Consider the following 14309-nt stretch of genomic DNA (forward strand, 5'->3'; position numbering starts at 1 on the left):
CACATGACTTGTAGGCTAGAACAACCAATTGGGTCCCACAAAATAAAACCCTGAGTAGCGGCAAACCATCGACCATTGGCGAAATAGCATTGCTGTTTTGATAGGAACTGGTAAGCTTCTATGAGATTATGACGTTTAAATAACAGTTGCACCCTCTGGGCAAGTGTTATTTAAACATATACAAATCGCTGAAAACTTAACTAGGTCTAACGGGTCGACATTAAGTAAAACTGGCCAAGAGCGAGTCGGACTCGAGGCACGCATGAAGGGTTCTGTACCGTTACGCAAAAAACGGCAAAAAAATCACGTTTGTTGTATGGGAGCCTCACTTAAATATTTATTATTTCTGTTTTTAGTATTTGTTGTTATGGCGGCAACAGAAATACATCATCAGTGAAAATTTCAACTGCCTAGCTATCACGGTTTATGAGATACAGCCTGGTGACAGACAGACGGACAGCGGAGTCTTAGTCTAATATAACTTTTAAGTATTAATATAGTTTTTAAGCCTTATAATATGTAATACTAACACAATGGGATCTCTGTTATCTTCATTTAAATAAATAATTGAATTGAATTGAATTTAGTAATAGGGTCCCGTTTTTACCCTTTGGATACGAACCCCAAAAAGTGTATAAGTTTATAAATGAGTTCTATTTGAGTTAGCATACCTTGTTTCATTATGCTTTTCCCTAAACGTTACAGCATATGACCTCCCCCATTAGGGTGGTTCACGTTTGTATGGGAAAAATTCAAACTCTAGCTAGAAGTAGTGGCACCCCCTCATTTTGTTACACTTGTTATGTTGACAAAATACGCCAAGTTTTGTAATCTTATATCAACTACAAGGGGGTGCTCAAACACTTTGAAATTTTTCAAAGTTGTATGAAATCCAAAAAAATCAAGTTATTATTTTTTAGATTTTTATGGAAGTAATAGTTTTCACATTATTTGAAAGTGTGATTTAAAAGTTATTATGTAAAAAAACATTTTTATTTCTATTTTTTATGAATTTTTTAGGTGAATTTTTATAAATCTTACCTGTGAAAAATTATAAAAAATAGTAATAAAAATGTTTTTCTACTTCAAAACTTATAAATCACATGTGCAAACAGTGTGAAAACAGATACTTAAATAAAAGTCTGAATAATAGATACTTTTTTTTTGGGTTTCATATACAACATACAAAAATTTCAAAGTGGTTGAGCACCCCCTTGTAGTTGAGATAAAATTACGAAACCTGGTGTATTTCATCAGCATAATAAGTGTAACAAAATAAGGGGGTGCCCCGTCGGAAAATAAAAAAAAATGTTTTTTGAACCACCTTATCCCCCATACACACAAACACTTACAGGAGTTACCACAACATATTGATAATAGTTATTTGTTTTACAAGGGGGCAAAGTTGTTGTTTAACCCTCGTGCTAATATAAATGTCGTTCGAAAAATGGAATCTTGAGCATTGCGAGGGTTTCAAAGGACGAGAGTTAAACAAATTTTGCCCCCGAGTGAAACAAAATTTTTCACCACACCAACACAAGGAAAATACTAACTGTAAAATATCAAACAAAATCAAAGCAAATCAATTCAAAATGCATGTTATTAAGTATTTATCATTCAAAATGATCATTTAAAAGTCAATTCTACCAGCAACCTTAAGTTTTAATGTTTTAATGTTTATTTGGGCACAAATGGTACAATAATACTTACAGATATTAATATTATTCAATACATGAACCAATGAAGTTGCCACTAACTACTAACACGTATACAAAAAATAAACAACGGAATAACAACTAGAATATCCACAGAGCAAACAAACAAACAAACAGTAAATAACTCAAATTTTCATTTGATTACTTTGCCTCACATGTGGATAAAATGCAGCTTTCTTATCAGTTTTGGAACAATTAAGACGAAACAGGAGCTGAGATTTAAATATTTTAGGTAAATATACCCATCTTGCTAACGGAAGCGGCACCTAAAAGTAGTGTGATAAGGACAAGGCGAAAAATCCTGCGTAAAAATCTCAAAAATCGAGGCTTCATACTCCTCTGTTTCCTCCTCCAAAACTTAACCGATCGTAACCAAATTTGGAAATCTAAATGATTATGAAATGATCTGTGTCGGACCGTTTTGCTTTTTTGGCTAATTGATATCAGTTTTGAATGCCACGCCTCTCATTGCGGCATAGTCAATTAGGCCATTTTGGCCATTTTTGAAGGGCTCTAGCACCTTAAAAAACAAAAATATCAAAAAAAGCAAAACGGTCCGACACAGATATTGACAATATTAATCTGTATTGAAAAAATCATTGCTCTAGCTTCAAAAACCACGGAGGAAAACGAGGAGTACGTTTGTATGGAGAAATGACCACTCCCGTTGGCTCTTAAAAGAGCCTTTACCAGTTGGTATGGTGAAAAATAAAGGACAAAAACAAAAACATGGCCCAGATTAGTTCATAATAAGGAAGAGTGGAGAAGATTGGGGGAGGCCTTTGCCCAAAGGCACACAGAAGCAGTTACCGTAGAATGTAGATTAAGGAAAACTGTAGATATAGTATAAAAAAAACGTACCTATTCTGAAATAAGGCTATACATAAATAAATGGTGAAAAATATTATAGATTGCACTACGGTTCTTTTGTTTATTGTAATTAATAATTATAAATCATTGCAATAACTACTTGCCAAAGTTGAATGCAGCCGTTCTCAATGCTAGCTCGCCATCGTTGTTGACGACTATCTAATGAACTTCACACATATTGTATTCGTCGTAATACTCGAAATGAAACCGGGTACATTAAACACAATGACATTATTGTGGCAATCAGTAAAAGTATTGTTAACTGTTAACCTATTATAACAAAAAGAGATACAAGAGTTTTATTTTGTCGTTGACTTTGACACTTGTTTTTTTTTATTAATCCTTCCGGACAGGCTAAGACCAAAGGCCATACTTACTACCTCGTCTTGACACTTGAGTTTGTCAAAGGACTGTCTCCTTTCAAACATAGACAGAGATAATCATTTTATCTTTGTTTTACACTAGTACAAGCACCCAAAAGAAAAGGATGAGTATAGCTTTTTTGTTCTTATTTACTGACAAATTTGCATCAAATTTGGTTTGACAGACAATCGTTCAGAAACCACGGAGATTTCACCGCAAGTCAAGTTTTACTTAAAGATCCTTCCAGACGGGACGATTTTTCGCACAATCTGATACCGCGAAAATCGTACTTCTTTAATGGCTACAAATATAATGACCACCAAAAAATACTTTGGTACCCTAAATAAAAAAATCATGCTTACCAAAAAAAATTACTGAACACCAAAAAGATAAGGCCTAAAAATACAAAAGTACCACCACTTTAATTACGACTGCACTTCAAATTGTATTCAAATACCAAATATATTGAATGATCACCAAAAATCATTAATGATCACCAAATCTTGAAGACCAAATTAATGCGATATTTTCACCTAAATAAACCACTATGATTACCAAAAAATTTATACATATTACCAAATAAAGTAAACTGATGCCAAAATTACTAGCCCCTCCCGCTCAACCCCCCGTAGCCCGCACCGCATACCTACCTAACCTAATCTACTTTTCTAGTAGCATTTCGTTATGCTACTAGAAAAGTAAGTTAAACTGCTATCAGTTAAGTGGGTTAGGTTAGGTTAGCACTGCGACCCTTACAGAAACGAAATGGTACTAGAAAAATAGGTTAGGTTAAGTTTCAACTGCTACCCATATAGATACGAAACGCTACTAGAAAAGTGGGTTAGGTTAGGTTTGAACTGCGACCCTTACAGAAAAGAAATGCTACTAGAAAAGTGGGTTAGGTTAGGTTTGAACTGCGACCCATACAGAAACGAAATGCTACTAGAAAAGTGGGTTAGGTTAGGTTTGAACTGCGACCCTTGCAGAAAAGAAATGCTACTAGAAAAGTGGGTTAGGTTAGGTTTGAACTGCGACCCTTACAGAAACAAAATGCTACTAGAAAAGTGGGTTAGGTTAGGTTAGAACTGCGACTGTTACAGAAATAAAATGCTACTAGAAAAAGGTGACGAAGTGGATTAATTAATTTAATAGGATAACGATATATTAAATGATTGCACATTTTTAATTAAAATGTGGTTACAATTTTGTGATCATTTACTATTTTTGCGTTTACAATGATTATTTTGGAGCCATTTGCTTTAATAGGATAGCAAGATTTAAAAATTTGGTTATCATTTTACCAAAGAATTATATGACAAAGAACAACTGTCAATCTTCGAAAGTGTGACCAAAAATGAAATGCAAGTGTGGGCGTAATTTGTCTATGTGAGATCAAAAATAGTGATGTCATGTTACAACATATTAATAATCTGTCGATGTTTGATTGCTTTATCGACTACTTTTTCAAATGTGTTATTTTAAACGTTAAAATTCTACGACATTATGACGTATAAATAACACTTGCACTGCGTTTGCCATCAAAATCGTTGCAGACTTATCTTAATGTAACTCTTACTGTGTTGGAAAGTGAAGTTTAAGTTTACCGCTATACATGAACAGCTTCAAAAAGGTATAACAATCGTTATTATTTGAAGTCGGTTATAAAAGCTAATATCTTAATGATGTCTTCTGAAGAAATAATTACATAGCTATTAATATACCGACAAGTTATCGATACTGTCATGTGAACATTTTGTCAAGCCCTAGCGTAAAGTAACAGATTATGTTTTTACACAAAATATTTTAAATTATAGACTAATATGATAAAATATTAGCACACAAAGGAAGAAAAACTTATAATGAACTGTATAAACCGGCTTCTTACACTTTTTACGCTGTTAATTTGACAAAATATCGTTATGAAAATTTCGCTCGGAATATCATAAATCCTCTGAAATGAGTATTTGCTTGGACTATTTGGCCCTGTGACACTGCAATCCGGCACACTACAAGACACCATCTTCACTGAATTACTTTATTTAATACTTTTCGTCCTAATCCGTGTATATTTTTCAATTTGAAAATTACCGTGATAAGCTCTTGGCCGTCCGCGGCCGTCGTCAAACTCAAAAGTGGTTACGTTTTCTCTTTGGTAATCTGACTCTTTCGCACTCATGGGATGTTCATATACGTGATGGCTTCCCTTTCGCACACTTCAGCTGTCTGTCAAGCGCAAGCGAATCCTAGGTCTATGCATTTTACATTAAAATGGAGTTCCAATTTTGGTGGTCATTTACTATTTTTGGGTTTACAATGATTATTTTGCTGTCATTTTCTTTAATAGGATAGCAAGATGTAAAAATTTGGTTATCATTTCACATTGAAATGGGGATTGAAATTTGGTAATCATTGACTATTTTTGGGTTAATAATGATTATTTTGGTGTCATTTCCTTTAAAAGGATAGTAAAATGTAATAAAATTGGTAATCATTTCACATTAAAATGGTGTTATAATTTTGGTGATCATTCATGATTTTAGGGTGGTAAAATAGATTTTTTTGGTATTAAATTTTACTAAATCTGGTGATCAGTTAAATAGCAGCCTTCTTTAATTACGGGAATCTTTCTCTGTCACTCTAATTACGTCTTAATTGAAGTAAAAAAAAAAGATATCTGCAATTTTCTGTTTTCGCACTAGTAGGCCTGAGGGCCTACCGCGAACCACGTTCGACGTGTTGCCTCCATGTCACACTTACGTACGAATTAACAAGAGCGACAGAGAGGCAACACGTCGAACGTGGTTCGCGGTAAGCCTCTGGACTTTACTTCGACTATACGGAAAGATCCCGGGGTTAACCGGTTAAACCGTTAACCCAGTGTCAAATTGTACTGGTAATCATGCTAACTCGCTTAACCGGTGAACCCCGGGTTAGTGGAATGGTGCAAGTGGCCCTAAGCGTTAACTAACTTGACTTTGCTCACGGAAGTAGAGTGTGCGGAAAGAGTCGTAGAATGTATTGGAAGTGGAACCCATACATTTCACGACTCTTCTCTATCTGCACAGACTTTCTCGACTTATCGAATGGGATCGACAATGGATCCATAAGTGAGTCGCTTAACTTCAAACTCGAAATCCAACTGTCATGCGGGCTGTACACACTCGTCAAGACCCCGAGACCGGCCGAGAACGAGTGTGTACATACTGCTCCCTTCTCGTCTCGTCTCGCCATTCTCCGACTGGGTCGGAGTGGTGCTTACTCTCCGCGAGAGGCTCTCGACAAGTGTGTGCAGCCGAGCCGGCGTCAGATTCTCGGATTTTGGTAGGAAGTAAAGGTTGGAAGATGTAAGTAAAGGTATTAGGGTAGATATTTCCTAAGAGGGTAGAGTAGGTTTATCAGAGTTTGAAGTTAAGCGACTCAAAGTTCTTAAGCAAGTAATAAATGAGACACTACAAAATACTCTTATAATATAAACATTTATTTCATATGAAATGCATGAATAAATTGAATAATACATAGCAGCAACGCAATATTCGTCAAGTGGACACAAATGCAAATCAGCCACAGGCTTTGACAATACTATAGAAGCTTAAAATGGAGTGTTTATACCGTCGGGTGACAAGCAAAAGTCACTAAGTACCAAATTGACACAACTGAGATAAACGTGTTTTGATATTATTTCGAATTATTAAATCCGTATGTAACTTAAATCAATAGGAGCAAGTGAGGAATGAGGAATCCTCTTTGGTTCTTAGTTTATCGTTTTCCTTAGCTTCGTTGCATTGAGTAGCCCGCATACGATGAAAAGTGTATTCGGCTTCTACGTCTTTCTTGTCAGTTTCAGTAGCTTGCTGAATATTTGGAGCACGTCGCACAAAGATCCTTCTTGGGTTTGAAAAATTAGTAATTGTACTCTGAACAAAAAATACGACGATATGTTTTTTCACTTACTGGTTGTATACCATGTTTCGTGCAAAAGTTGTCTTTATACAATGTATGCATTTTGGAAACAGACAAATTGCTCTCTAGGTAGAGTTTCTTTGAAGTATTATGAACATAGTGGGATTCCATAGCCGCAAAACTTTCAATATGCCTTTTGACCATATTTCTAGCTTGTTCGCTTATTTTATTTCCAGGATATTTTTTCCCTCTTTTGTCTTGTCCTATGAAGGAACCAGTAGAGCCCTTATGTTTAATGGCTGTGTTAATAGGCCCATTTGATATATTCAAAGTTTTTTGGAAAAAGTTTGCACAAACTCTTTGTTTACCGTTGCTGTTTTCCAAATAATATTTTTTCGACACATTGCGTGCCCCTTTTTTGGTTACATTCACTTTTCTACGTTTCGGGTATTCCAGATGGACGTATTTCAAAATGAAATCTTTTTGCCTGCCATAGTCTAGGCCCCAATAAAGTCTACAGATCCGATTTCTTATCTCTTCTGGTATATTGTCAGTGCACTTAAATTTACATCGAGAGCAATCAATGTATTTTGGTGCTTTAGCTGGACAATCCTTTGTATTGTTCTTATAAGGCAGGCATTTGGCTCTTTTCGCCTTGTTTACAGTTCTGTTTACGTTTGGATTGCTCTTTCTCTTCCTTGTTAGAGTTTTTTCCTCATGAACACAAGTATATTCTGAGAAATCTGTAATATTATCTGACTCTTCTTGAGGCGTATACTGTAAATCAGGAGCTTGATCTGAATCAGGCGTAAAATCATCATTGGAGTCAAATTCATAGTCTACTAACTTGGCGTGGTTCTTCTTTGCCTGAATATGAAATTTGTACAACAATTATTAGTGAAATCTAAACTGGGACTGAGACTGTGACTGCGACTTAGTCAATCTGAGTAAGTATAATTATTATGAAATGAAATTGTATCAGTAGTAAATTTTAATTGTTGAATTTTGAATTTTGTTATTTACTTATTTTTTAATTTATTTACAATGTACTTTGACGATGCAAAAGAGATTGTAATATCCTACTTGATTAAATGAGATTCTATTCTTCTATTCTATTCTAATAAGAATGTCCTGCCGGAAGCGTAACTTATTCCATTTATTCCATTAATTTGGAACTCCCTCCTTGTTATTAAATTGTACCCCCTAGTCATACCACTTAAGGCCGCGGACTGGACGCACGTGGCGCGGCGAGCCAGACGAACCACCGCGCAACGCGTGCGTTCAGTCCGCTGCCAGCGCTGTTATCTATGCTATAGTCGTTCGATTTATAGCTGGCCCCGAACGGCCAATCCTTTGTCTATTGTTAAGTAAAACGGCGCGTGCTACTACCTGCATCGGTCACTTTAACCGGTTATTGGATTACAACTACTATGGAAATTGCAATAAGATTCAAAATGAACAAATGAAAAATAATTTGCCACTTCTTGTGTGGTCCCTCTACGGTTACTGAGTGCCGGGTGGCGCTACAGAACCAGTCTAAAATGTGTCATCGAGATGCGTAACAAAGGCGCGTTATCGGAAAGCGCACCTACGCTAGTTTTTTTAGCGTTGGAGTAGCTGGCGCTCAGGTGCCAATTAAAATTTATTGGACCCTTTTTTTGCAGGTAACGTTCTGTTCGTTCGGGGCCAGCTACAAATCGAACAACTATACATCCTGTGACTCGTCGACTGTCTGTGTGAGCGCACGTTTTTTGTTCACATAACACCTCACCTCGTGTTTCCTTACACGAAGTTCCGATCTACTTTTACTACGTGTAGATATGTGCATTTGCCTATCACTACCCGTGCTACTATTATACTGTTCGCACTGGTAAGTTTTAGCATGTTGCTTGCTACCATAATTGTACTGTTCAAAATAGTAAGCATGTTGCTTAAAATGTTGTTGCAAATTACATTTACGCCCGCTAGTATAACTACATTTATCACATTTGTAAAGATTTTCTGCATGATTATTCGACATATGAATTTCCAGATCATCTTCGTACGCACTAGCAAATCTACATTTGGCACATTGGTAAACCTTGTTTTTAGTATGTGTCCTTACATGACGTCTCAAAGTGGTTTTTTTGGCTGTACTATATTCGCACTCAGCACATTTATAACGATAAGATCCACTTCCCGGCTTCTGTCCAGTTCGCCCTGCAACAATAATATTTGATTTATAGAGACCATATACAGTACCGGCCAATAATTTTTCACCTTTGTGTGTTTTTGTATGAACTTGTATAGGTAAAATATGCAATCTACAAACTAACCTATAGTTAGTTTGTAGATTGCATATTTTATTAGTAATTTTATAGAAATATATGATGAATACTGCAATGAAATACTGTGCTACAATAGGAAACACAGCATATTTTTCTTTTCTTCCAATTTTTCTCATCACTCATGGAAGTCACTTACAAATATAAAAAAAAATATAGGTACAGTAAAACATGGAGGTGATACATTATTGGCAGGTACTGTAACATTTACATCAATAATAGTTAATTGTTTTCCAAGACGGCAAAGTAGTTGTTTAACCACTTGTGCTAATTTTGATACCCGAGCAAGCATGAGATTGCAAAATTGAACCTTGAGTATATCAAGTGGTTCCAAAAGAGGAATCTTAAGCGTTGCGAGAGTTTCAAGGCACTAAAGTTAAACAAATTTTGCTTCAGATGCAACACTTTTCACCACACTAATGCGAAAAAAATACTAACTGTGCAAGATATGAAACATATTCTTATTCAATATTTAGGGCCCTTGCACACTGCGACTTTTTAATAATAACAGAACAAGTTAAATAAAAGGGCTTATTATTAACCGGGCAACTAAAATATTAAACAGGAACTTTCATTGGGCATATGTGACGTCCCACGGTCAAAGGTACCTTATGGCGGGTATGGAGTTATGCATACCCCAGTAATCTACAATAAATAAGCTATCGATAACACAAAAGATCAACCTTCTAGGTTGCGTAGTTACAGAGATATGATTTTTTGAAAATAATGTTGTGAAATGAGCAACTTTACGATAGAGAAGTTTTAAGTTTAGCCGCCTAAAAAACTATGTTCCTGAAGTAAGTTACATAGTTGACTACAAATAATAATACCTTATATATCTGAGATTAAAAAAATATTGCGACTTGTTCTGTAATGCAAATAGAAACTTTTGATATCGACTGATCTATGTGTATACTAACCAATCTCTTGAAAATAAAGTTTTATTTCATTTTCACGATTGATTGCAATGAGCTCTCAAGATTTAAATTTTATCTATTAGAAAACGACACTGACAGACAGTTTAAGCAAAAAACAATACCGATTTAGAGGTGAAAATGTATTTTCTGACTTTTTCATATAAAATCACAAAATTGAATATTTTTACTTTTAATGTGACACACAATCAACTTTTCTGAGCACATATGAAAGAAATTCTGTCATTCAAATGAAATAAATCCTAAAACCCCAACTAAATACTATATTTAACCCCTTATGCCACTTTAAACTTACATAACAATAACAGTATTTGCTCCATACATTTACGAAAAGGTACCTTATGGAAATAAATCTAATAATACATCACTACAAAATATCAATCATATTACAGTTTAACTTTTATGAATAGAAAATATTAATTTACATTAAACTGCCCCAAATTTAATTAGTTCTTCGTCATAATAATCTTAAAAAAGACCAATAATTTGTATGTAATGAAAAGGTACCTTGTGATTAAGTTACATGATGAGGCATGATGATGATGGAACAGTTAGGATAATATTTTGGGGTTAAGATGGTATAAATCGTCTATTTCTTATCAATAATATATTTCGGTTGCTATTGAAGATAAGCGGCATTGAGGTTCAATGACCTCAGATATTCCATAAGGTAATGCGTCGGGTATTGGCATTTTCCAGCAAACCAATGGCTGATTTACTGCATGCGACCAAACCAAATGAATATTATTCTAGTTAAGAAAGACTTGACGAGAGTAACTTTGGTATAATAGCAGGCTACTTGGATTTGTAATGTCGGTCGATGTACGGTTATAATATTTGCGAGGCGCCCCAACCAGAACTGAAATTATCAAATTAGTTTTGCAGAATGCTAATACAGTTCTCTACCAAACTTCTTTTCCCGTATTGACTAGTTTTTTTGGGAATTTTCAATCTTTTTTCCATAAGGTACCTTTTCTACTAAACTCTGAGACGACATTACTAGGCTTATAACTAACTTATAACAAAAATAAAAACAGGTAAACAAACGTTACGCATTAAGGTTTCAGATCACACATTAAAAAAAAATTGAGCATTTTTTCACCTCTTTACAAAACATTTCATATCTCAGAAACTAGAAACCCTCATAAGGTACCTTTTCCCGTGGAACGTCACATATAATAATATAATTTGGCTGTGCATTAATATTTTAGCGCCAAAAAATATATATTAGCCTCAAATATAAGCATCATATTATTAAAAAAACTGGCAGCAAAATCAAGCCACCCAAAAAAATTATAGGGAACTTAAAGTGATAGGTTGGCGACTAAAATAATAAATTGGCAACTAATATTGTAAAGTGATCATAAAATTTAGTTGTCATCTAGTTGTTCACACCTAAGTAATCAACTATAGTCATAACTGAGCATGTTGTTTCAGCTAGGTAGTATTGTAACACGAAAGCAGTTTAATTTAATGAATATTGGTCACTTTTTACACAAAACACCTCAAATTAATTTACCAATACATAATGGTCAGTATACTGATAGTCGAAATTTCTAATCATGAAGCGCCTAATGGCCATTATACCATTAGATCTTTAATTTTTTAATTACTAATTTCAATAGTTACCACTGTGTTCTGCTAGAGTCAACAGATAGGTGCGACGACGAACAAAGCGAGGCGGAGCGTGTTAGGTTGACCGTGTAATGACCAAACAACATATTTTAAAAGAACTTCATTTTTGAATTAATAGATAGCCGTTTTCTTTTTAAAATGTGCTTCATAAATAGTCTCCAATATAATAATTCAGTTGCCAAATAAATACTTGGTACCTGCCTAAAAATAATCAAAAGCTGTAACGGCATTAAAATACAACTCATATTGATATATTTTAAGGCTCCGTTTTTGTTGCCAAACTATTAATTTTAGTACCCATTTCTATTTTTTTAAACTACCCAAATTCGATTAATTAGTTGACCAGTTAAATACGTGCCAAATAAAGCTTGTAAAAAAAAGTAGCACAGATAATTTCGTGATTTTAGCTTTAGGTTTAGGTATATGTCAATAACTATTATGTATTTTTTACAGCTAAACCAGCTGAATCAAGCAAAATTTGTTAAACATTTTAGAAAATGAAATTAATGTTAAAAATTTACAGTACTGGCCAATACCTTAAGATGTCTATTGAGAACTAACCTGTTCTAGCTAACCGCTCCACTAACTCGGGGACGAGCACTAGCTCATCTTTTACATCATGGTTGGCATACAGCCCCGACGCTGCGGCCGCTGTGCTCGCGCTGAGCGGCTCGTCTTTTACACACACATCTGAACATGATGGCTCCGCCTTTATAGACACATCGTCGCACCTGAGCTCTTCTTTAACACAAACAGCATCCAGTAAAGGCTCGACTATTATAGGCACAATCTCGCACCTGGGCTCGTCTTTTACAAAAACAGGATCCACTATAGGTTCGGCTTTTATAGACACACTATCGCACCTGGGCTCGTCTTTTATAGACATACTCTCGCACCTGGGCTCGTCTTTAACACAAACAGGATCCACTAAAAGCTCAGCTTTAATAGACACACTCTCGCACCTGGGCTCGGCTTTTATTGGCACACTCTCGCACCTGGGCTCATCTTTTACAAAAACAGCATTCTCAGGCTCAGCTTTAACAGACACTCCCTCAAACGTGGGTTCATCCGTTGTACACACATCGTCACAAGGCTCTGCCTTCACGCAAACACTCTCTGTACCCTGTAAAGCTGATGACTCCATCGTACGACCTCTCTTCGGTTCACTATAATGTAAACGTCAAGTAAACAGGGATAGGATCTTTGTTCAAATAGGATATTGTTTCAAATCCGTACAAAATAATATGTATCCAAAGACGAAGCTCCCAAAGGTATGCTAAATAAACATTTATTTATTTAATGGATTTAATGTCATTGTCAAATTTGGCAGTTTGTGGGCAATGGCGTCATAATGGCGTGCGTTCAAATATCCAATCATTATTCAATGTTCCACGTTCCGCATGGTCGAAATAAGGGTGGTAAAAGACGGGCGTACCCAACCGCGATCTTGATCCTGTCTATAAGTCGCACCAATAAAAGTCTGCAGAGGACTCCCTCTGGTCGCATAACAACTTTTGTCATATTTTTAATTGTCATAACACTTTATGTATAAAATTGTAAGTCATAAAAATCTTTAGTCAGAATTATTCCTGAGCATAACTGGGTTTTTGTCATAAATTAGTTATGTCATAATTTTTGTAGTCATTAATTTAATTCGCATAAATTTTTAAGTCATCTGCTTGATATCCATAATTGTTTTTCGTTCGAAGTATTGCAGTGCATAGTATTAATATAGACATAAAAAATTAAGTCATATATTTAGTGGTCATAAAAGAAACTAATCATAATAGGTAGGTTAGGTTCGTTAGGTTGCTTTAGATGCCCGAAGGGCAAACTAGGCAGAAATAGGAGCCCCGCGCGAGCGGGGCTCCGTCGAATTAAGTGTTTGGACGGAGATTAGGGAAAAGGTTTTTTTCGAGGAGTTGTTGAGAGGCTAAAATTAGTTTCTTAAATTATTTATGTAAGCCATTATGGTTGAAAATTATTATGCTACAAAACGTTATACGTAAAAACCTTATAAATATCGATAAATATGCTTTTAGCTGGTAAGAGGTAATTTGATTCATTATAATCAAAACCTATATGCACAAAAAATGTATGATAACTGCTGAGTATGTCATCAAATATTATGGCTAAAAATGTATGACACAATATAATATGACTTTTCATTTGTATGCGCAATGATGATTATGACACAAGTTATGCGCATCAAAGATATGACCTAAACTTGTATGCAACCCAATATGGACCCGTCTGCAGCGGATTCGATAGCCCACGCAATGTAAGTGTTATGTATACGTCATAATTTCTTAGAAGTTTGACGTTTAAAATGACACTTGCACTGCGTGGGCTATCAAAATCGCTGCAGACTTTTTACGGTATGACATACAGCCTGGCTAAAAAGAGTAGAAATTAAAAAGTGCCAACACTTTAGTGTAAGGGACGACACTACAGTTTTGCCACTTTTTAATTTCTACTCTTTTTTGCCAGGCTGTACTACTTTATCTAATCTAATACCTTTAAACGAGCAATTCTTGTTTATTTATTTATATATGTACATATGTGTA

General features: G+C 35.2%; 2 protein-coding genes across 2 annotated transcripts in view; both read right to left on the bottom strand.

Moving 5' to 3' along the window:
• LOC134802437 (uncharacterized) overlaps positions 1 to 14309 on the bottom strand; it is a 258039-nt gene that overhangs the window by 123453 nt on the left and 120277 nt on the right. The gene's annotated exons all lie outside the window — the stretch shown is intronic.
• Positions 6406 to 12886, bottom strand: LOC134802081 (uncharacterized). Its single transcript, XM_063774675.1, has 3 exons — positions 12304 to 12886; positions 8953 to 9047; positions 6406 to 7715 (listed from the first exon to the last, which is right to left on the bottom strand). The coding sequence occupies exons 1-3, from the start codon at positions 12884 to 12886 to the stop codon at positions 6849 to 6851; spliced, it is 1545 nt and encodes a 514-aa protein (XP_063630745.1). The 3' UTR covers positions 6406 to 6848.

This window comes from Cydia splendana, chromosome 24 (assembly GCF_910591565.1).
Source record: "Cydia splendana chromosome 24, ilCydSple1.2, whole genome shotgun sequence".
In the NCBI taxonomy this organism is placed as follows: Eukaryota; Metazoa; Arthropoda; class Insecta; order Lepidoptera; family Tortricidae; genus Cydia; species Cydia splendana.